The sequence below is a fragment of the Salvia hispanica genome, chromosome 2 (assembly GCF_029641045.1).
Source record: "Salvia hispanica isolate PSC_SH4W2 chromosome 2, Shi_PSC_v1, whole genome shotgun sequence".
In the NCBI taxonomy this organism is placed as follows: Eukaryota; Viridiplantae; Streptophyta; class Magnoliopsida; order Lamiales; family Lamiaceae; genus Salvia; species Salvia hispanica.
Window position 1 is genome coordinate 809,969 of NC_142693.1, and position 24,751 is coordinate 834,719.

The 24,751-nt window shown below is 38.3% G+C and overlaps 3 protein-coding genes across 3 annotated transcripts in view; all 3 read left to right on the forward strand.

Moving 5' to 3' along the window:
- LOC148931291 (putative disease resistance protein RGA4) overlaps window positions 1-24,751 on the forward strand; it is a 102,791-nt gene that overhangs the window by 42,751 nt on the left and 35,289 nt on the right. The gene's annotated exons all lie outside the window — the stretch shown is intronic.
- Window positions 2,870-19,551, forward strand: LOC125218530 (putative disease resistance protein RGA1). The gene is made up of 5 exons (XM_048120217.2): window positions 2,870-2,983; window positions 14,572-18,146; window positions 18,258-18,352; window positions 18,466-18,531; window positions 19,199-19,551. The coding sequence occupies exons 2-3, from the start codon at window positions 14,594-14,596 to the stop codon at window positions 18,308-18,310; spliced, it is 3,606 nt and encodes a 1,201-aa protein (XP_047976174.2). The 5' UTR covers window positions 2,870-2,983; window positions 14,572-14,593; the 3' UTR covers window positions 18,311-18,352; window positions 18,466-18,531; window positions 19,199-19,551.
- The window catches only part of LOC148931293 (disease resistance protein RGA2-like), a 108,296-nt gene continuing 106,008 nt past the window's right edge, over window positions 22,464-24,751 (forward strand). The window contains exon 1 of the mRNA XM_089064339.1: window positions 22,464-22,497. The gene's annotated coding sequence lies outside the window, so the exon portion shown is untranslated. The remainder of the gene's footprint in view (window positions 22,498-24,751) is intronic.

The following is a 24,751-nucleotide window of genomic DNA, read 5'->3' on the forward strand; positions in this document are numbered from 1 at the left end:
ATGTTTACTGGTCAGAAACCTCACATTGCAATTCTCTTTTCTTTCATTGCTTTTTGTTGATGAGGATGTGGATACCAATGTCTATCAGACATTTCTGCTCATTTTCAGTTGTGGGAATAGCAAGACTTATCCATTGCTCGATTTTGCTGCATTGCTCTGCTCCCAAAATGCAGTGTTTTCCATGTTTAGACTGTAAATTGCAAATTAGTACTAATATATTACCACCAACATGTTGTATAACACAAATTGCATGTTCTGTTGTGCATTCGTGTTTCATCAAATATTAATACTGGTATTTACGTAGTTTAAGTATATAAGATTATAGGTAAGATAAGACAGTGTTTTTATAGCCAATAGAGCACTAAATTTTTGAGCAATGTACAAACATTTTCTAGTGTGTCGTATATGCTAATGCTGCTGCTCATTTTGAGTCTAAATTCATAGCCAATATAGCATTTAAGGCTAACTTTGTAATTGTGAAGGTGTTCCCTTGCAAATATTTTGGTTGAGCAATGTTTCTTGAAGCTGAAAGAGCCGTTGGAGAATGGCTGTTGTAACTAATACTCCCTCCGTCCCACATTTGTAGTTACATTTAGTTATGGCACGGGTTTTAAGGAATTGGTGTAGTGTGTAATTAATGAAGTGAGAGGTGGAGTATGTAATAAATGAAGTGTGTTGGTGGAGTGAGATGATGAAGTGTGTAATAAATTAAGTGAGTTGGTGGGTCCTTTTTGACTTTTTGGTTTGTTATTTTTGTTTTGATTTATTTTAATGTAGATAATGACATTTGGGTGTAATTTTAGTGAATAATGGGGTAAAATTTTATGTGCAAATATAGTAAATTCTAAATGTTACTCCAAATGTGAGACGGACTTTTATAGCAAAATGTTACTACGAATCTGGGACGGAGGGAGTATTTTAGAGAGTTGAAGATTAGTTAGTTTTTCCCACTTGTACACTCATATATTAGCTCATCACTGGTATTTTGTAACTGATGCACACACAACGAAACACACTTAAAATTGAGGGGATTAGAGCTCTTGCTTGTGATTAGTTGAGAGCATTCATTTTGTATGTGTGAGTATCATCTTCTTGATAGTTAGAATCAATAAACTTCATTAGGCTTCTCCGTGGACGTAGGCATTCTTTTGCCGAACCACGTAATCGTTCAAGTGTGCTTTACATTTCCTGTTTGAGTAAGTTCAATCGGTAGTTAGATCCTAACAGTTCTTTTGAAATTTTAATAGGTTAAACAAATATTTCTTCAATTTATTTTATGATTTTCATAACTTGAAACCTAATCAATTAGTTAGGGGGGGGGGGGGGGAATTGTTTCACTAAACTAAGTTTTATTTCATTGTATCTAGGGCTATTTTGCCTGGGAACGATCTTTGTACTACTTTTTCCACTCCTTTAAGTTTGACCATGAAAGAAGTCAGATGCCCGCAGGGGCGTAGCACAGTTGGCAACGAAGGGACAGATCTTGCTGCAATGAAAGAAGTCGAATGTTTGGCCTTTCATTTCATATTCTCTCACGTTTTATTTGATTGAAGAAAAGAGCAATTATCGTGGAAACGTATTGCTTAAGAGGAGACGTATTGTTTATGGCCTATCTATTTATTTTATAGTAGACCAATTCTTTACGAGATGACATTTGAGAAGGCCCAAAATCAGCTCTTCACTTCAAATTGTAGCCCAACAAATCATAAATTTCCCACTCCACGTCTGTTCCGTAAACGAGATGGGTTTTTCTTTTATACATTGTGTGGGCTTTTTGAACTAAACTGTTTTTGTGGTCTTTCTATTTTAATATGGACTATGTCCTAGCTATGTTTTCATTATCACGTTTAAATAAATTATTACATATAACGTTTTGATTTTTAAGAGGCGTCTATTGATTATTTAATTAAGTAAATAAATAATTGATCCAAATCTAAAGTAATAAATATAACGTGCGCTAAATGCTTAATGATGTTAGAGTTATTTCTGTGGTGATGGGGGCAGTCTTACAAAGTTGGTTAATACAAAATTCGATCTCTCTGCAACAACTATATGGGAAAATAACCTATTTTTCATCATTATAAAACTTTATGTATAAACTTGGTCGTGGAAACTTAATATTGCATAGAGATGAGAATTTCTTCAACTTCATTATTATGTTGTTGGCGTGGCCGTTTTTGCATTAAATATCTAAATGACGTTAAATATTTATGAACTAATTTTAGTAAATATATTTTTAAAAATTTTATCCAAAATTATTTGATATTTATATACATTTAGGAAGAAATTACGATTTTCCATTGGGTGGTGGGACACTATTTTAATCATTACGTTGAACTCTTTACTCAGCGACTTTAACAAAAGTTTGAGCGTCTTTAGAAAAAGTTAATTAGTGGAGTAAATTCTTTTAAATAAAAAATTAAGTAACTTGATGACTTATAATGGTGAAAATGGACTCCAGCATAGCTTGCACTAATTTGTACATTTAATATTTTCTTAATCGCACGCTGATAACAATAATTAGAGCATCTTGTAGTTAAATACTGTGCCTCCGCCCACCGTGATTGAAAATTAAGCCACTAATGACCTGTTAATTAATTTTGTTATGTTTAATTATGTGGCGATGGAGGGTCAGAATCCAAACGAATCAGAGAATTTATAGAAAAATCATAGAAAGATAATGATTCATTTTTATTATTCTCAAATACACTCTACAAATATTTATAATAAAATATGATTGCAAGAAACAAAAAGTTCAAATCTAATCAAAAAAATCAAATACTAAATTTATTATATTCTAGATTTATAAAAAGCTAAATGAATTGAAATTGATATCTATAATCATGACATGGGTCCAATTAAACAATGCGCAATATAATAGTTAATCAATTCAGTGTATATAACTAAGAAGAAGAAGCACGGTCATTAGATAATATCCATCTCCAAGAGAAAAGAAGAAAGAGATATTGAGAAGAACTCTAAGGTATGTCTAGTAACTATTGGAATTAATGAATGTTTGACATTACGTTGTCAGATTTGCCGTTTAATTAGAATCAATTTTATTATTTTTATGTCTCTTCTTCATTACTTTGGTGATTTTTGGTATATAATTGAGCTGGAATTGTGCTGTTGATTTATATTTTTAATTATTTTAAAAGCTATTATAGTGGAAAAATCATAGTAATTCTTTAATAGAACATAAGCATATCTTAGAAGTTAGAACCTTGATCGTCAAAAAGAGCAGTTTTTTTTTTTTGCTACACACTTGAATTTTAGGAGAACCGTCAAATCACTACCGTCTACCAAGTTTATTTGGGAGCTTTTAGAAATCGGTAGAGTATAAATCGGTGGAATTCTTCATTCTATTATGTCATACAAGTATAATACAGAGATTACATATTTATAGTGTAGGCTATCTCTATAAAAGGTAAACCTAATTCACAACTCTATTCTAGGCAAAATATTCTCCCAATCAATTCAACGTTATTTTCCGGATTTTATGTGATCTCATTCCAACACTCCCCCTCAAGCTAAGTAACGGAGTTACCAATACTTAGCTTGCATAGTACTTCTCGAAAAGACTTCGAGTTCACCGCCTTTGTCAATATGTCCGCCGGTTAGTCTTCAGATTTGACATATGGTATCTCTGTTGGGAAATAAACACAGGCAATCACGAATATAAAAGGAGAATGAACACAACGAACTGTTTACCCAGTTCGATACAAAGTGTATCTACGTCTGGGGGCGATGCCAAGCCAGGGATTTCACTATATAATTTCAGGATGATTTTACAATGAGGGGACACTTCTATTTATAAGCAAAATAGAGAACCCTAATTCTAGTCAAACTAGGAAACATATTCCATAAGGAAATATCTTCTATGGAATAAATCTATCACAAGTAAATATACTTCTAGGAAACAAATCCTAAATATGGTAGGAGATTAGGCTCCATAATTAACAATCTCCCACTTGGAGACTAACAACTCCTACGCCACCATATCCTCGTGATCTCATCCCTGCATCCGCTTAGCATCGCCTAACCTTCTCTTCAAGTTTCAAGGCCAATTGAAGCTATGCATAGCTTCAATTTCTCTAAGGTCACCACCTTAGTAAACATGTCTGCTGGATTCTCACTTCCAAGTATCTTCTCAAGTTGCAGGATTTTCATCTCCACTAGGTGTCGAATGTAATGATACTTCAACTCCACATGCTTTGTCCTAGAATGAAACGCTGGATTCTTTGCCAAGAAAATAGCACTCTGACTATCACTGTAGAGTCTGCTACTCTTGTTCTCCTTCCCAAGTTCATCTAAGAAACTTTGCAACCACACCATCTCCTTGCTTGCCTCCGTCGCGGCTACATATTCAGCCTCCGTAGTAGACAAAGCAACGGTCTTCTGCAACTTAGAAGTCCATGAAATAGCAGTACCACCATAAGTAAATACATACCCGGTTGTACTTCTTCTCCCATCAAGATCATTGGACGCCAAGTCTGCATCCACATAACCTGCCAACTCGACATTCTTGCCATTGAAACATAAGACTCTTTCTGTAGTACTTCTCAAGTATCTAAGGATCCATTTAACTGCTTCCCAATGTTGCTTGCCCGGATCACCCATGAACCGACTCACTACTCCAACTGCTTGTGCAATATCAGGCCTCGTACACACCATTGCATACATAATACTGCCAATTGCTGAAGCATAAGGAACTTTCTTCATCTCAGCACGTTCTTCTTTTGTACTCGGCGACTCCTTCTTCGATAGCTTGAAGTGACTACCCAAAGGCACACTTACTGGCTTCGAATTATCCATGTTGAATCTTTCCAAAACCTTACCAATGTAAGCAGCTTGCGAAAGATACAATTTTCCTGCCGCCTTGTCACGCTCGATTCTCATGCCCAAAATTTGATTAGCCTCTCCAAGATCTTTCATGGAGAATCGTTCAGACAATTGCTTTTTCAACTTATCCATCTCCTTTGGATCACCTCCTGCGATCAACATATCATCAACATATAATAACAGGATGAGATAGCTCTTGTCAAACCTCTTGTAGTAACAACAATGGTCAGCATAGCATCTTTTATAGCCAATCTCCATCATGAATCCATCAAACTTTTTGTACCACTGCTTTGGAGCTTGCTTTAAACCATACAAGCTCTTCTTCAACTTGCACACAAGATTTTCCTTTCCTTTTACTACGAATCCCTCAGGCTTTGTCATGTACAACTCATCCTCCAAATCACCATGAAGGAATGCCGTCTTTACATCCATCTGATGTAACAATAGATTTTCTGCAGCTACCATACTCAACACTAAACGAATAGTAGTCAATTTCACAACAGGAGTGAAGACATCTGTATAATCAATACCGTATCGTTGCTCAAATCCCTTGACAACCAGCCTAGCCTTGTAGCGCTTGCTACCATCAGCTTCACCTTTGATTCGATAGACCCACTTGCAATGCAATGCCTTTTTCCCTTTTGGAAGTTCCACACGCTCCCATGTGCCATTCAGGAGAAGAGAGGCAAACTCGTCATCCATGGCAATTTTCCACCTTCGTTTATCAGGGCCTTCTCCTGCCTCTACATAACACTCAGGTTCACCACCATCAGTAAGTAACAAATAGTAATTAGAGGGCGAGTACCTATCAGGTGCACGTCGCTCTCTAGTCTGTTTAGGCAGCGGAATAATCGGTGGTGGAGTGTTTGGTTCTTCTTCAAGCACCTCTTCAGCATTCTGACTCTCCTTGCTCCCACTCGAGTTTGAGATGTCTAGCTCGACCACTTGGGGCTCAGAACTGCTGGAACTCGACGCCTCCAATCTATCCTTGTACAATACTTGTTCATTGAAAACGACATCTCTACTGCGAATAACCTTACGGTTTTGCTCATCCCAGAGTCTATAACCGAACTCATCGCCTCCATAACCAATGAACGTACACTTAATAGATTTGGCATCCAACTTACTTTTCTCAACAGAACTAACATGAGCATAAGCAACACAACCAAAGATACGTAGGTAAGATAGATTCACCTCTTTTCTTGTCCAAACCTCCTCGGGTATCCGAAACTCCAACGGAACTGATGGACCTCTGTTGATTAGGAACGCAGCTGTGCTGACTGCATCTGCCCAAAAATTCTTTGGCAATCCACTTTTCAACCTCATGCATCTTGCTCGCTCATTCAACGTTCTGTTCATGCGCTCCGCGATTCCATTCTGCTGTGGAGTTCCTTTCACAGTCTTCTCCATGCGAATTCCATTCTCTGCGCAAAACTTCTTGAACTCTGAAAGTTCATATTCTCCTCCATTATCGGATCTTAGACACTTCACCTTCAGCCCGGTTTCAGTTTCAACAAGGGCTTTCCACTTTCTGAAAGTATCAAACGCATCAGATTTACTCTTCAGAAAATAAACCCATACCTTTCGAGTAGAGTCGTCGATGAATGTCATATAATATTCAGAGCCTCCTAGGGACTTCACAGGTGCTGGTCCCCATAGATCGCTATGGACCAACTCCAACTTCTGCGTCTTCAATTTTCTGCCTCCTCTTGAGAAACTCACCCTTTTTTGTTTCCCAAACACGCAATCCTCGCATAGGCCAACTTCAACTGTTTTCAGGCCCGGCAGTAAACCTTTTGAGCACATTATCTTCATCCCTTTCTCGCTCATGTGGCCAAGACGACAATGCCACAAATCTGCATTATTTGCTTCACTTGCAAGATCAATGCAATCTTTGGAGTTAGTTGTGGTATACAATGTACCCTCCTTCTTACCTCGAGCTACTATCATAGCACCCTTGGTAATCTTCCAGCCAAATGTTACCGTGTACCCTTCTGCATCAAGCTGCCCAATCGAAATCAAGTTTCTCTGTAATCTAGGAATGTGTCTGACTCCATTCAGTTTTATTACGGATCCATTGGATGTCACTACCTTCACGTTTCCCTTTCTCGCGATATCTAAGGGCTCGTCATCAGCCAGATATACTTTCCCTAAATCGCCAGGAACGTAGTTTTCCATTACCTCCACATTGCTGCATGAATGGAACGAAGCTCCAGAATCCAATACCCACGATTCCATCGGACTACTCACACTTAGGACCAACGCCTCGCCGTCGTCATCTGACATGGTAGCGTTTGTTGTATTCTTCTCTTTCTGATCCTTATTCTTATATTTCTTCGGTGCCTCACACTGATTTCTAAAGTGTCCAAACTCATCACAATTCCAGCATTTAACTCGATCCAAATCCTTCTTGGATTGGCTCCTTCCTCTGGATTTTGATCTTCCACGATTTTGCCTTCCCTTCGATCTGCCTCTCTGTTCTGTACTCAATACTGAACCAGAAGTAGAAGATCCTGATTCTTTCCGGCGAACTTCCTCACCAATCATCAGATCTCTTACTCTGTCAACTGTTAGGTTTGTCTCTGCAGCAGTAACTACTGTCACTGTGCCAGCCCAACTCTCAGGCAGGGACGATAGCAAAATTAGGGCACGAATTTCATCAGCGAATTTAATATCAACAGAGTTCAGTTGCGAAGTAATCATGTTGAACTCGTTGAGATGTTGTTGCACCTCCTTTCCCTCTTGCATTCTAAAATTAAACAATCGTCTAATCAGATGTACCTTGTTTGCCGTTGATGGTTTCTGATACATATCCTCCAAGATCTTCATCATCTCCTTCGTCGACTTTGCTGCAGTCGTGTGATAAGCCACCTCCTTGGACAACGATAGCCTAATCGCGCTCATCGCTTTTCTGTCCAGCAGCTCCCACTCCTCCGGTTCCATCTTTTCGGGTTTGGCTTTTAAAGGTTTCCACAAATCTTTACCGTACAGGTAATCCTCAATCTGCATCTTCCAAAATCCGAAATCAGATCCGTCAAACTTCTCTACAGCAATCTTTCCGTCGATCCCCATCGTGATTTCTGCCTCTCAAAACCCTAGGCTCTGATACCAGTTGTTGGGAAATAAACACAGGCAATCACGAATATAAAAGGAGAATGAACACAACGAACTGTTTACCCAGTTCGATACAAAGTGTATCTACGTCTGGGGGCGATGCCAAGCCAGGGATTTCACTATATAATTTCAGGATGATTTTACAATGAGGGGACACTTCTATTTATAAGCAAAATAGAGAACCCTAATTCTAGTCAAACTAGGAAACATATTCCATAAGGAAATATCTTCTATGGAATAAATCTATCACAAGGAAATATACTTCTAGGAAACAAATCCTAAATATGGTAGGAGATTAGGCTCCATAATTAACAATCTCCACCACTTTTGCCTCAAGATTCTCCTTTATGAAGTGCCGATCTACTTCCACATGTTTCGTTCTATCGTGTTGAACCGGATTCTCGGAGATACTAATAGCCGCCAGAGTTTTCGACTATAGAAACTTGTACACTCACACCTAGGGATGTCAGTTGGGCAAACCCACTCAGGTTCGGGCCAATCCACTCGGGTTATCGGGTTGGGTGAGGGTTATTCGGGCTGTGAATTTTTCGGGCTATAATTTTTCTGCCCTAACCCTAAATCTTCGGGTTTCGAGGTAACCCACGGGCTATTCGGGTCAATAGTAATCTTATATGTTACATTCTATCCAATCCAATATTCTAAATTATTAAAAAACATATTGTCGCAAATAGTAAAGTATTATCAAAGTGATCAAGAGAAAGAAAATAATAGCAATTGAAAATTGAAATAAAATAGATAAACATATCATTTAATTAATAGCACACATGAATCTGTCTACAATTAACTAGAAATCATGCATTTCATATAACCGTAACTTTCAATTTGAGAGAGGAGACATAATTACCATATATTCTTCATATCAATGTTATATTTAATATTGATATTACCGAATATACTTCATATAAGTATATAATCTAAAATTTTAGTTATATTTTTTATATTAAATGCTCAACCCGTTGGTTAACCCGCAACCCACCAGGGCCAGCCCGCATAACCCGCCGACCCAAACTGGTAGGCCTGAAAATTTAATCCGCGAGTTTCGGGTATTCCCGACCCAGTCCCAATACCCGACGAATTTTGGGTACCCGAAACCCGAAATTATGGGTTCGGGTACGGGTTTGGGTAGTTAATGTTAGGATTCTTCGGGTTTAGGGTACCCGAACCCCGTATTAGGGTACCCGACTAATACCCGATTAAACATGATTAATTATGTATTTGTGATAAATATTTTGGGTTATCAAGTTCTTAGTTTACTATTTGGATTATGTTTGGTTGCTTTGACATTATTTAGATTATATGTTTGGTTGCTTTGACATTTCATTGTTCTATTATCTCGACTTTAATACTTCTTTACATTCGTGTTCAGTTCATGTTGCATTATTTATGTTCTTACTTGATATCTTTTGAAAATATATAGTTAATTAGTTATGCTTTCTCCATTTTATTTACAAGTTTAGATAATGTCTTAAAAAATTCATCTCTTTTATGTTTCAATTTATACAAAAAAAAAAATTATTTTAAAATTAAGTAGTGTCTATTTGTCTAATGTCTATTTTATATAATAGGGATATTGGCATCTAATACCACGAACTTTCAAAAAGTTGAGTTTTTCCCACGAACTTTAAAATTGGCAAATAATATCACGAACTTTACCCCATGTTTGTTTTTTCCCACGAATGAAAAAATTCCCATAAATAATATTATGATACCAATTTGTTTTCGTAATTTCTCGACAACAATTTTGAAAGTTTCAAGTTTTTCAATTTTTTAAGATAGTTTTTCTTAAAACACACCCTCCAAAATTGTTCTTCAATCTATTAAAATAACATGAATTTTTTCATTCGTGGGAAAAAACAAACACGGGATAAAGTTCGTGGTATTATTTGCCAATTTTAAAGTTCGTGGGAAAAATCTAACTTTTTGAAAGTTTCGTGATATTAGATGTCAATATCCCTAAATAATATAGGAATAGAATTATAGTCAATAAATAGTATAAGTATTGTGTTATTTTAATAATTTCTATTCTCATCACAATTTAATTTATATAAAAGAGTAAATTTCAAATATAATAATTCTGGGTTTATGGGTACCCGATTGGTTGGGTTCGAGTACTCGCATTGGGTATTAGGGTATCCGAATTCACATACCACGTGTTAAGGATGAAGTTCCTTAACTCGGATAATTCGCGTCGAACGTCGCGGGAGCTGTTGCCCGACGATCAATCCGGCGTCAAATTTAGGGATAAACGGTAGTCGTGGGAGCTTTCTCGTCGATCAAACAAAACAAAGAAATTAAAATACGATAAACGGAAAATAAGATAAATTGATATTTTCTTAATTGACCGAATGAAGAACAATGTCCACTATTTATAATAATGGATACCCTAACTTAAAGAACAAGAAAATAATCCTAATAAATATGAAAAGATATGGTAGATAAATAACTAACTAAATAATAATATATGGGGAATATTTTAGGAGATACGCTAGTATCAACTAGTTAAGGATAAACTCCTTAACCTTGATTCGATTCCTACGTGTAGTTGCGGGAACGGCTGCCCGACGATCAAACACGACAAGAACTAGGGTTTGTTGAAGAAGAAAGTAGATTGCGAGAAAATATTTTATTCCGTAAAGAGTGAAATAAAATACACGCCTATTTATATCTAGGACCCTAGGGTTGATTCGACCTACGATCCGGGAAAGAATCAACAAAGAAAACCCGGAAAGGAGCTTATAATCCGCTCGATGCTAAAATAATTAAAATAACAATAAAAAGGTCTCAAATTAGTACTGCCACGAAATATAAAATAACTAACTAAAATAATATTAAACTCTCCACTTCAATGCTTGGCAAAATCGCCAAAGTGATCCGGTTGACGTCTCCGACGGCGTGACCGGCCCTTGGCGATTGATCTCTCTGGCTCCTTGCCGCTTCTCTCCCTCGTATCAACGGCACTTTCTTCCACAAACGGCTCCTGGCCAGTTTCCTTTAGGCGAGTTGACGGTTGCACCGTAACAACTCCCCCCTCCTTAGGTGCGTCCTTGTCCTCAAGGAGCAAATCCGGAAACCGCCTACGCACCATGTCTCTCGATTCCTAACTCGGCTGATCGCCCCATCATCGCCCCATTCCAGCAGTAACTCCTCGACAGCCTCGCCATTGCACCAGATAGTTCGGCGATCCAAGACCCTAGACGGTCGAACGACCGGTCTGCCATGTGCAAACTTCTGCGGCAGAGCTTCAGCCGCACTGCTCTCCCTGCCAATAAATGGCTTCAACAAACTGATATGAAACACATCGTGCACCCTACTCCCTTCAGGCAATTTAGATGATACGCCACCTGCCCTATTCACTCCAACACCTTGAAAGGACCATAGAATCGCCTGGCTAGCTTAGTTGTCAGCGGTCTCGCGACCGAATGTTGTCTATACAATTGTAATTTCAGCAACACCATGTCTCCTACCTCAAATTCCACATGCCGACGATGTTTATTAGCTGCTACTCTCATCCGTTGATGTGCACGGTCCAAATTCCGCCGAAGCATCACAATCAACTCCCCTCTCTGCTTTATCATTTCCGCCACGTCTGGGGGCGTTGCCGCCGAAGGGGGGCTGCAATCAAAGACGGCGGCTCGCGACCATAAAGCGCCGTAAAAGGCGAAGTTCCCAACCCCTCGTGATGAAAGCAGTTCAATGCCAAATCAGCCCAAGGAAGGAAATTAACCCATTTGGACGGCCTATCCGCCACAAATGCCCTCAAATATTGTTCCAGACCCCGATTCCGCACCTCCGTCTGCCCATCCGACTGAGGGTGATAGGCGGTAGAGAAATTAAGCTTCGTACCGCTCAGCCGTAGCATATCTTCCCATACCTCATTTAAGAAAACTGGATACCAACGTCTTTGGAAAACCGTGATGCTTGACCACCGTGTCAATAAACACCGAGGCTACCTTCAATGCATTGTAACTCTTGGGTAACGGGGCGAAGTGAGCATACTTGGTCAGGCGGTCCACTGCCACCAAAATAGTAGTATACCCCCTGGACTAAGGAAGGCTAGTGATGAAGTCCATCGAGACGTCCTCCCAAACCTGTAAAGGGATCGGTAGAGGCTGCAACAAGCCTCCAGGTTTTTGGGTCGAGTATTTTGTGGTTTGGCACTCAAAACAAGACTCAACGAATTTCTTCACCTCCTTTCTCATTCCCTTCCAATAGAACACCGCCGTTAGACGCTTAAATGTGCGGTCTATGCCCAGATGACCGGCAGATGGGGCCGCGTGATATTCGCGGAGCAATGCCTCCTTCAACCGCGAATCTTTGCTAACATACAGGCGGCGTTTGTAATAGAGCAGCCCGTCCACCAACGACACATCCGGATCAACCGTTCCTAGATCCAGCGCTGAACGGAGCTCGATCATGTCAGCCGCACCCTCTGTCTCCTCCCGCAGAATGCCGAGGATCTCCGGCACTGGTCGGGATTGCTGGCTGGTACGGTTGTGTCAGCTTCCCGGTGCGGCACCTGAATCACCTCCATATCCCTTCTTGACAGTGCGTCAGCGACCTTGTTAGAGGCCCCAGTTTTGTACTCGATCCGGAACTTATACCCCATTAACTTTCGAGCGTAAAATTGTTGATCCGGTGTCTGTATAATTTGTTGCAAAAGGTCTTTCAAACTCTTCTGGTCACTTCTAATAACAAATTCTCGACCCAACAAATATTGGCGCCACTTCTGCACTGCCTCCACAATGCATAAAGCTCCTTATGATATGTAGAGGATATTCGCCGCTTCGGCCCCAGCTTCTTATTGAAAAACGCTAACGGATGGCCATCTTGAAGCAAAACAACTCTGATTCCAAAATCTGACGCGTCAATTTCTAGGTAAAAAGTCCTCTTAAAATCCGGCAAACGAAGGACTGGCGCCGAAGACATAGCTTCCTTCAAAGCCACGAAACTTGTCTCTGCCGCGGGCGACCATAAGAAGGAGTCCTTCAAAAGTTCTGTGAGCGGAGCTGCAATAGAAGCGTAGTGCATCACAAAGCGCCTGTAGTATCCCGTTAGTCCCAAAAAACTCCGGAGCTGTCGAACAGTAGTAGGTACAGGCCACGCCAACATCGCCTCAATCTTGGAGGGATCTGCTTTAAGCTGGTCGTCTGCAATCAAGTGTCTGAGGTACTCGACCGTCGTACACGCAAAAGTGCAATTAGATAATTTCACAAAGAAATGATTTTTAGTTAAGATCGACAGTACCTCGTGCAGATGGCGGATATGGGACAGCAGAGTGGGACTGTAGATGAGGATGTCGTCAAAAAAGACGATCACAAACTGTCGCAAGAGAGGCCGAAATAGATTATTCATGGCCGCTTGGAATGTAGACGGTGCATTCGTCAGCCCAAATGGCATGACCAAGAACTCGAAATGGCCGTCATGAGTTCGAAAGACTGTCTTATATATATCTTCCTCGCGCATCCTTATCTGGTGGTACCCGGAGCGCAGATCCAACTTGGTGAAAAACCGAGCCGATCCAAGTTCGTCAAACAGCTCATCAGTGGTGGGAATCGGGAAGTGATTAGGCACCGTCGCTGCGTTTAAGCACCAAATTGTTAAGGATGAAGTTCCTTAACTCGGATAATTCGCGTCGAACGTCGCGGGAGCTGTTGCCCGATGATCAATCCGGCGTCAAATTTAGGGATAAACGGTAGTCGAGGGAGCTTTGCCCGTCGATCAAACCAAACAAAGAAATTAAAATACGATAAACGGAAAATAAGATAAATTGATATTTCTTAATTGATCGAATGATGAACAATGTCTACTATTTATAATAATGGATACCCTAACTTAAAGAACAAGAAAATAATCCTAATAAATATGAAAAGATATGGTAGATCAATAACTAACTAAATAATAATATATGGGGAATATTTTAGGAGATATGCTCGTATCACCACGGGTATTGAGTATGATATTTTTGAGATTTCGGGTTCGGGTACCGAATTTTCGGGTTTGGGTACCCACCGGTACCCGAATTTACACCCTTACAAACGGGTTAGCCCGTGTAGCCCGGTTTTGAATATGGGTTGCGATTTTTCGGCCCTAACCCTATGATTTTACCTGGTAATTCGGGTCGACTCGTGGGTTTCGGACTAGATTGACATCATTACTCACACCCGTGACGGCTTAGGCCTGCCAGTACAACTCACTCACGTTATTTGTAAATTACATTTCGTTTAGGGTCTTGTAATAGATAGAAATTAGAAACATATTGTGTACATTTCGTTTGGGACTTGTAATAGATTGAACATATAATTCATGTTTTGTATGATCATCTCGATTGCTAAATATTGAGCTCAATTATAGTAATTAGATTTTATATTCAAGATTAATAATTTAATGTGTTAATAAAAATTTAAATCGTGCTTCAATCGGAGGTAAGAATTGAAATATACCTAAATTACAATTTTTTTAAAGGTTGTAGGCAAGAATTAAAATAATAGTAGTATGAATATGAAAACAAAGTATTTTGAATGGGAAGCTGTAAAGTGTACAGTGTAAAATTTAGCTACAGCTCACCACAATTATTCTTATCACTCTCTATTGCAGGAATCAGTTATAAGCTCAAACAATGGAAGGAGAAGCTGTCGCAGCTGTCATTAAAGTTTTAGTTCAAAACCTCATCGACCATTCCAAGAAAGAGATCTCACTTATCCGTGGTCTCGACAAAGAAGCAGCAAAGCTATCTGGGAGTTTAGACACGATCCAGCAATTGTTGAACGATGCTGAGAGCCGTGCCGTTCCCGGTGGGGCTGTCAAAAGCTGGCTGAGGAAGCTCGAAGATGTGGCGTTCGATGCTGACAACGTTTTGGATGAACTCAATTACCATCACCTCTCCAAACAAATCAAGTCCATCAAGCCCATGAAAGAAAAGGTACTCTCATGCTTCTCATCTTTGAGTCATAGTGCGCATCCCAGAAATATAGCTCTTAAAATCCAAGAAATCAATGAGAAATTGGAGTATGTTCGAAAAGAGGGAGCCGAGCTTGGCCTCAAAGAGAGGCTTGCAAACGATGTGCCAAAATTGCCGCATGCTGCTTTTGAAACTGATTCCTTCTCACATGATCCAATTTTTATTGGAAGAGATGAGTTGGTATCGGAAATAGTTGAGATTATTAACACTAGTACCACAACTGATGAATGTGTAATTTCTATCTTTGCCATTGTGGGAATGGGAGGATTGGGGAAGACAACCTTAACTAGGAATGTCTTCCATCATCCAAAGATAAAATCTCCATTTGGATCACATCTTTGGGTGCATGTTTCTCAAATTTTTGATCCAATCACGCTCTTCAAGAAAATCCTCAAATGTTTAACTTCTACCGATAAAGTTGAAGTTGAGAGTAGGGAAGATATTATGAAAAAGCTTCAGGAAGCTTTGAAAGACAAAACTTATCTTCTAATTCTTGATGACGTTTGGAATGAAGATCGTCCCAAATGGGATGATTTTATCAATTCATTGGTTGGCGTAACTTCTACCAAGAGGAATGCAATTGTTATTACCACCAGAAATATGGAAGTCACTACAACTATGCAATCACTTTATACACATGAACTCAAAGGATTATCACATGAAGATTGTTGGTCAATAATCAAAGCAAAAACTTTTGGAAAAGAGGATATTCCATCAGAGTTTGAGGCCATAGGGAGGAAGATTGCAACAAGATGTCAAGGTTTGCCATTAGCTGCTAATGTATTTGGTGGAGCACTATGCTATAAATCTGAAGAAGAATGGATCTTGATCGAAGAGAAATGGCTTTCCTATAATGAAGGGGATCATATCACAAAGATTTTGAAGTTGAGCTTTGATAATTTGTCTCTGCCGTCACTCAAAAAGTGTTTTGCATATTGTTCCCTTTTTCCTAAAGGTCGCAAAATCAAAAGTCAAGAACTGATTGAGTATTGGATGGCTGAAGGATTTCTTGAAGCTAATGGAAGCAGTGAGATAGAGTGCTTAGGCGACAAATTTATGAAAGTTCTTCTGCACAACTCTCTACTACAAGTTGCAGAAAAAGATGATTATGGAAATGTAGAGAGTTGTGTGATGCACGATCTTGTGCATGATCTTGCATGCTCAATTTCAGGTCCTTCTAATAATACAGAAGGCGGGAGCCGAGTGAGATACATGTATCATGATGAAGAAAGTTGTATTCCAAAAGAAGTGGCAAAATATTTGCGTACACTATTGTTCGACGGAAACATTTATGGTAACATGTTTGCCAATTTCGATAGTGTACATGTTTTAATCCTTGTAGATTATGGATGTGAAAAGTTGCCAAGTTCAATAAGGAAGTTGATACATTTAAGGAAATTTGATATTTCGTCAACGCGTATCAAATATTTGCCGGACTGGATTGGTGAACTCCATCAGTTGCAAACGTTAAACGCATGTACAGGAAGATTGAGGGAACTGCCTAACACTCTGAAGTACTCGATTAATTTAAGGCATCTTTATATCGATGATGGTGTAGAGTTGCCTGCCGAGATTGGGAGTTTAACTTCTCTCCAGACGCTCAAGTATTTTAAAGTTGGCGACAAGAATGGATGCAAAATCGAGGAGCTCGGGAGTTTGAATGGTCTTAAAGGAAAACTGGAAATTTCTTATCTTGAAAGGGTTGATAGCAAGGAAGTGGCTGAGAAAGCAAGTCTATCTCACAAGTCAAAATTATTGGATTTGTGTTTGAGATGGGATCAAGATAGAGAAGTTGAAACTCCAAATGATGAGAATGTGTTGGAAGGTCTTCAACCACACTCAAATCTGAAAAAGTTAGTGATTGAAGGATTCAAGTCAAAAAGATTTCCGTCCTGGAACCAGAAGATGGCAGTTGAAAATGTACCTCAAGGTTGTTGGGTACCACTTAACAAGCTGATTGAGATAAAACTCTCCAAGTGCTCAGAATGTGAAGAAATCCCAATGTTTGGGCAGTTGCCAAATCTCAAGTCTCTCTGGTTAGAAGGATTGACAAATTTGAAGTCCATAAATTCTTCTTTCTATGGATTAGTGAATGAGGAGACACGTATTGTTTTCCCAGCTCTTGAAAGGCTCGTGTTGCGTGACATGCAGAAGCTGACAGAGTGGGCAGAAGTAGAACCAGGAGGTGCAAGTGATGTGAAGGTATTTCCTAACCTCCAACACTTGGAGATCTCTCGGTGCAAGCAACTGATAACTGTTCCTAATCATTCATGGTCATGCCTCAAAAGTTTGATAATCAAGGGAAGTGGGAGCGTGCCTTTAACATACATATTCAAGACAGGATTAAAGTTGCTAACAGAGCTTTGGATAGAAGGAATAGATGATCTGGAATATCTCCCAAATTGGTTATTCTATAACAATCCCAATCTCTTGGAGTTAATTATAATAATGTGTACCAATTTGAAAGAACTACCAGATGGTCTAGGCACCCTCAATTCTTTGGAGAAGTTGATTATAAGAGACTGTCCAAATTTGGAACAAGTTGCAGATATTGGTGCACAACAATCACAAGGAAGCCTCACATGTCTTAAATGTTTGTTGATTTGTGAATGCAAAGCTTTGCTGTATTTTCCATGTGAAATGGTGGGATCCTTGCTTGAGAATCTGGATTTGGAGAATTTAAGTAGCCTAAAGAATCTCCCCGGGATAATTGATTGTCTGCCGAATTGGCCCCGTCTAACAATTTTAGTTATTACTGGTTTTTCTCAATTTATGGCCCTTTTTGCTAGTACTAGGTTAAAAGTAGATGTTAGTATGGAGGGTTCTATGGAGACCGTTGAAGGCTTATTGCAAAGATGCAACTCCCGCTCTCTTGAGGGATTAGAATTGAAAGGGAGGGAAGGTTGGGGAAATTTGCCAGAATCAATTCAACATCTCACCTCTATTGACTATTTAAAGATAGAGAATTATGGAATGGAAGAGTTGCCTGAATGGTTGGGGAACCTCTCATCTCTAAGGCAATTGAATATATTTAATTGCAAGAAGTTAAGGAGTCTACATGCACTGCAGGGCCTCACGTCACTTCGATACTTATATATTAAGGGTTGCCCGGAAATACATATTGAAGAACAAAGTGATGCAGCTGATTCCCAATGGCCCAACATTTCCCATATCCGCACCATATGGATTGAGTTTGATGGACACAGAATAGGTGAGTATTGAATACATTTTCTTGCTTTATTTTATAGAAACAGTTGCATGTCTATTTCCTCACCACCACATTATATAGACTCTCTCCATTAATCATTTTTGTGTTTGATAGTTAAAGCGGGAAGGAGAAAACAGACTAAGAGTTTGATGAGTGGATGCCTCTAAAGTGTCCATTTGAATTGCTCAAACCTTTCTTCATGTTTACTGGTAAGAAACCTCACATTGCAATTCTCTTTACTTTCTTTGCTTCTGTTGATGGGATTATTAATTGAATAGGACGTGGATACCAATGTCTTTCCCATATTTCTGCTCATTTTCAGTTGTGGGAAATAGCAAGAGTTATCCATTGCTCGATTTTGCTGTATTGCTCTGCTCCCATAATGCAGGTATTTTCCATTAGCTGTTGAGACTGTAAATTGCAAATTAATATCCCCAAAATTGGATCTTCTATTTTGCATTCTGTGTTTCATAAAATATTAGTTTAATACTCTCTATGTCTCATTTAAAATAAAATGATTTTTTTTTTTTTTTGGCAAAAACTTTATAACCTCTCCTGTTACTTCATTCCCTTTCTATCTTTCCTACTTTATTCTTTCTCAACTTAACCTCTAAACAATATTTTTTCTTAATATCCGTGTGGTTGCATCCAACAAAGAGAAACTGATGATAGTTTGGTTAACCATAGTATCTATGCTAGATGAATATACTGAAAAATGTTACTAGTACATGTGAAAACCAGAGAAAAAGAAGCATGTATAAGTGATTAATTAAAACTGCATTAGTTAGTTACAAGCATGCAAGAAAACAATGTTTTTGGGTGTGGGAAAATGGCTATATTCAAAGAGAATGAAAACAGATTGTTTAATTTTGTTATATACTGTATGAATTTTAACCATTAAGCCAGAAAATGAAGCTAACTTTTGCCCATATTAAAAAAGAAAGCCAACATGATTTGGTGCTAACTTAGTCAATGTAGAATTAGCTTGCCCCTCTAATATGCTGTCTACAATCTGCAAAAAATTTTACTTATTGCTGAAATACTGTTTCACCCAGAGAACGAGATTCTGCTCTTTCATGGGCTGATTTTCATCAAAGACTCGAAGCCCGGTGAGTAACTCCAGAAGAATGATCATATACATCGGATTTCATTGTGAGCCGACATGTTCCTGAACAAGATTTTAAATGAAAACTAGCATAGTATTATTTCAGGCACAAAGCGCGGAGTACAACTTAAGAAAAAAGGAATACATTTGCATTTTCGCACTTTAGATCTCGTTGATGTTTTGTGGTTTAAAATTTCGTAGTAACTCTTAGTATTTGTGTAGTTTAGCTTGCATTTGAATATTGGGATTTTGTGAATATGCATGCAAGTTTGTTTTGGTTTAGAAATGAGTATAATTTCACTCTGTTTCGTAGCTTGCTTTTAATTAATTGTTCCAAGATTTGAATAATTACGTTGGCCAAATTTAGTGTTGGGTTCAATACTGTTTTGAGCACATATCTAATTTAGAGCATCTCCACCGGTCGGACGTCGCGGAAGTCTGACCGGACGTCCGCCATTGTGAAGGAAAACATCGGACACGGACGTCCCGTGAGGACGTCGGATATCTTCGGATATCCGCGCGACAGGCGGGAGGATGTCTGCCATTGTGGCGTGGGTCGGACGTCCGACTTAAAATTCAATTTTTTATTATTTTTTTTAAACTCTATAAATACGGCTCGTTGAACTTCATTTCATTCACACCACTTGTGTTGACAAGTTTCTTTCTCTAATCTACAAGTTTCATTCCTACTAAATGGAATACAATAGGAACTCCCCCACCACGAGCGGATCAAACACACCCACGTTTCCCGCCGAAACGGAGGGAAACTTTAATGCGGGGATGAATCCCTAAATGACAGAGATGGCGGGGATTACTCCCCAAATGTTCTACAATATGTATAATTGGATGAGTCAGATGGGTGGGATGATGCCCGAGGCAATGGGGATGGGGAGTATGACGCCAAATATGGCGGGGATGGGTGGGACGATGCAGCACAGGAGCCCGAGGACACCTAGGGAATCTGTCTATCGCCCATATATAGATTTGTTGTCCGATGATTCCCCTAGTACTGTTCCGGAGACTCAGTACGCCGGCATCGAGACTTTCTCTTTTGAGGAGTTGGGGCTATCGCCGATCCGTGAGACTCCCGATGAGGCGGAGCCTACTGCAAGGGGCAGGGGCAAAGGCAAGGGCAAGGCCAGGGGCGGGGGTAGGGGAAAGGGCAAAGCCCCGAGCTCTTCCTCGCAAACGGGGGCAGAGGAGGAGGAGAGTGAGGATGAGTGGGGGAAGAGGTCGATCTGGACCGTGTGGGAAAATGTCGCGCTTGCGAAGGTCTGGGTCGGTGTAGTCGAGGATCCCTATGTCGAGGCAAACCAGTATATTGACCGATTGTGACATCGCATTAGTGAGGCCTACCTCTCACTCAAACCGGCTGGGGCGAATCCTCGCACTCCCGAGCAATGCCGAAAACAGTGGGAACGGTTGAGGCCTAAGCTCAGTCGTTTTGCCACCCTCTACCAAAACAACCTGCGCATGGCAATCAGCGGTATGTCTGAGGAGGATGTGAAGTACCGGGCCTTGTCCCAGTACCCCGACAAAGAATTGAAGTTCAAAGATTTTGACCAATGGGAGGCCTTTCTCGTGGTAGGGATTCGCAAAAGTTTTGTGCGGGTGTCGATCTGGGCCTCTTCCTCGCAAATGGGGGCAGAGGAGGAGGAGGGTGAGGATGAGCGGGGGAAGTGGCCATCTGGACCGTGTGGGAAAATGTCGCGCTTGCGAAGGCCTAGGTTGGTGTAGTCGAGGATCCCTATGTCGAGGCGAACCAGTATATTGACCGATTGTGGCATCGCATTAGCGCTGCTTTCGTGTATATGTTGAGCTTGTTTCATGTATAGTACTAATAGCTTTGTTTCTCTCTTTCTTCTCATTTTTCTTTTTCAATGGTATTGTTTTTGCTTTTGTTTATTAATCAATAATATTTTTCCCTATGTTTTGTGTTTTTCTTTAAAGACGATTAATAATTGTAATTGATTGTTTTAGCGCTATTTTGGTTTGCAATTTAGGATATAGATGCTACTCTGTTTGTGTTAATTCATAGTCAATATATAGAGATCTTTTCTGTTTTGTTTGGAAAATAACATATTTGCTTGAGATTAATCAAAAATTAATTACTTACTGATGAGGTAAGAAATTACAGTAGTATATTTTAATAATTCTACATATTTAATCATAACTTTGAATAATTTATATATTATTAATGAATAATGAACTATTAGCCTAAGTTGTTAGAGCGCATTATAATGTTATTCGCTATTGTGTTTTTATATAATTGCTCTCTTTCATCTAGGGGTGGGTTAGAATTTGAAATTTAGTGTAGTGGCCTAGTGGGTATATAAAAGTAATATTTTGACTTTTCGAGAATATAAAATATAAATTGTACAGGTTGAACACTTATTTCAAAACTTCAGAATTTGGATGGTACCAAAGCGCCTTTAATAATCCATCCGTCCCCTATTAATTATCTAATTTTATCATTTTTATCTATTTTTTATTAATTATTTATTTTCAATTTTTATCATAAATGGTAAATAAGTCTCACATTCCACAAACTTATTTCACTCACATTTTATTGTAAAACTAATATACAAAAGTGGAACTTATATCCCACTAACGTTTTCAACCCTTTCTTTTACATTTCTTAAAACTCGTGCCGAAACCAAAGTGAACAATAAATGGAGGACGGAAGGAGTATTAGTTTATATAGTTGGTGTTCGGTTTCCTAAAAAAATAATAGTAAGATATAATTTAGAATTAAATTGGTAAGAATATTTAGTAGGAGGAGGTTAGTTATGACTAATTATTATCACATGACTTTCCATGTAAAATTAAATCATCATATTCAATCTCATAAATTAAATATAATACAAATTTAATTATGAAATGTTATCATGCAAACCAAACCAACTTAATTTCAAAGTTCGACATTTACATCTTCAATCGCACACGTTAGGGGGCAATAACTGGAGCATCTTGTAATTAAAAACTGCCGGCCATAGTTGACAATTAAGCTCCTATTACCTACTACCAGTAATTATATGTTTGATTATGTTGTAATGACAGCTGGGAATCTTGGCACTTTCAATAGTTTTGAACTAACCAATGCCAAATATATTAATTAATTCAATATATACAATATTATATTAGTCATTAGGTACATATTATGTGCAAGGAGGAGAAGACTAATTCCATTGCCTATTCTCTACAAGAGCAGAGCAAAGAAGAAGAAGAGATATTGTGAAGAACTCTAAGGTATGTCTATCCATACATCTGAGAGATCTTGGCCTTTTTTTTCACTTTGCTGGTTTGTGATTTTTTATTTTATTTTACTGTAAATGGATTTACGCTGTTGATTTATTCATTTATTTATTATTAATTCTATAAGAATGGGAAAATCATACTTTGCGCTAAGGGTTATTACATTCTTGATAGATGCACACTTCTTCGGAGAAAAAAGGTTATGTCCAACTAGTCTAGTGTTGGGTTTTTACTACTTTAGGGAGATTCTACACTATAGGTTCCCAAATTAGAACTTTTCTTTTTTCTTATTTTATAAAATTCAAACTTCGGAAAAAAGCATATGGATCCGTTTATGCGTGTTTAAAAGAAAACTTCGCTATCGCAAATGTTTGTTATTGGTGATTTTTTTTACCTGATCGGGTGAAATGTTTGACTCTCGAGATATCAAAATGCACGGGGTGTGTTCCTGTATGCAATGCATGCGATCAATCCTCTGACTTCTTTAGTGACTCCGGCGGCTATCTGAGCTTTGTTTCCGCCTAGATTCACTGCCTATAGAGAGAAATTACATAGTCAAGTGGCTTTGTCGAGGTGTGCTTTCCATAATCATAGGACTTCTTTCCCAACACTGTAAGGCCCTTTGATCTGCCCAAGTCAATTGCACCTTTCTTTCCCAACATCTTCGCCCAAGTCTCAAATGCTATATTTTGATATGAGTGATGCTACCACATTATGGTCAACCACGTAAGTATATATTAGTAAATTTATATATTAATTATAATATTAAAATATTATTTATTGTTAGTGGATAAATCAAAAAGACTTTATTAACCCTCAATCTATATTTTATACTTTTGACTCACAATTATAATTGTTCTTATTTTTCAAATTTGAATTAAACTTAGTACATTAATTACGTTTTATAGTTTCAACAAAAGTAAAAACTTACAAAATTTTTTTAATATAACCATAGTATTTCTAATAAAAATTAAAAGGCTGAATGAGAATAAATCACTAATTAAAAATTTGCAGTATTAGTTATCAATCACATAAAAAAATTGAAATATCAAATATCTTTTAGATTTCTCTAATAATTAAATAAAAGATTAGATGAAAATAAACCACTAATTCATTCATCTATTTTGTAACATTAGAACACAATCAAGACTAATGACATTATTATTTCTCTTACAAACCAAATAGTTCAAAAGGAATAATTTGCTTTAATTTAACTATTTTTTGTGATATTAGATCTCAAGTATATTAAAAAAATTATTTAATCAAATACTAATAACGTTATTATAATCAATGCCTCTACTAATCAAAAGATTGGATGAAAATAAATCACTGATCGAATTTTGTAATATTAGGTCCCAAGTACTTTAAAAAATCATTTAATCAGATCATTGATTGATCTATCTGTTTTTTTTCAACATTAGATCTCAACGAAGATTAATGTTATTACTAGTTCTCTTAAAAACCAAAGAGTTGAATGAGAATAATTCATTAATTGATCTATATACTTTGTAACATTAAATCTCAAATATATTACAAATTATTTAATCAAGCACTAATGTCATATGATTTCTTTTATTGACAAAATGGTTCGATGTGAATAATTTACTGTTTGATCTACTTATTTATTGTGAGCAGGATTTCTCTAATACTACAATATATGAAAGGGTTGGATGATATTAAATCACTAATTGAATTTTGCAATATTAAAGTATATTAAAAATCATATGATCAAATCATTAACTGATTTATTTATTTTGCGACATTAGATCTTAATCAAGACTAATAAAGTAGTTTATTTATATATTTATAAGACCCTAGGATTGGTTCGACTTAACCTAAACATCCAGGACATGAGAACCAACGAAAACTCGAACAGGGCCTTACAGTTTTAGCCCGACTCAATGAAAATAAAGTAATGTCTCAAAATAATAAAACCAAAAATAACAAGGAAAAACATAGAAATAAAGTTGCTGCTATGCCTATTTGGTGCGGTAATTCTGGAACTTGGCCGGCGTCTTGAGCTTGTCTCTTGGCTTCAGCTTCCTTGCCATCGATGAGCTCTCCTCATCATTCACTGCCGGCTGCTCCTCCATGTCTGGCACCCCCTCTTCCTCCTGATCGTGCTGATCCCCTTCCGTCTCCGTCTGTTGCACTGCTAAATGATCGTCTAAGGCGTTGCCGGTTGGTGCAGTAGAGTCTTTAACAGTCTTCTCCTTAGAGACCTCCCTCAAAAATCCACCTCCAAGAC

What these genes read in the sequence shown, in the direction of transcription:
- LOC125218530 (XM_048120217.2), top strand. Translation starts at nt 14,594, where the DNA reads ATGGAAGGAGAAGCTGTCGCAGCTGTCATTAAAGTTTTAGTTCAAAAC. An exon ending in GTTTGATGGACACAGAATAG is followed by an intron (nt 18,147 to 18,257) that starts GTGAGTATTGAA and finishes TGTGTTTGATAG; the next exon opens with TTAAAGCGGGAAGGAGAAAA.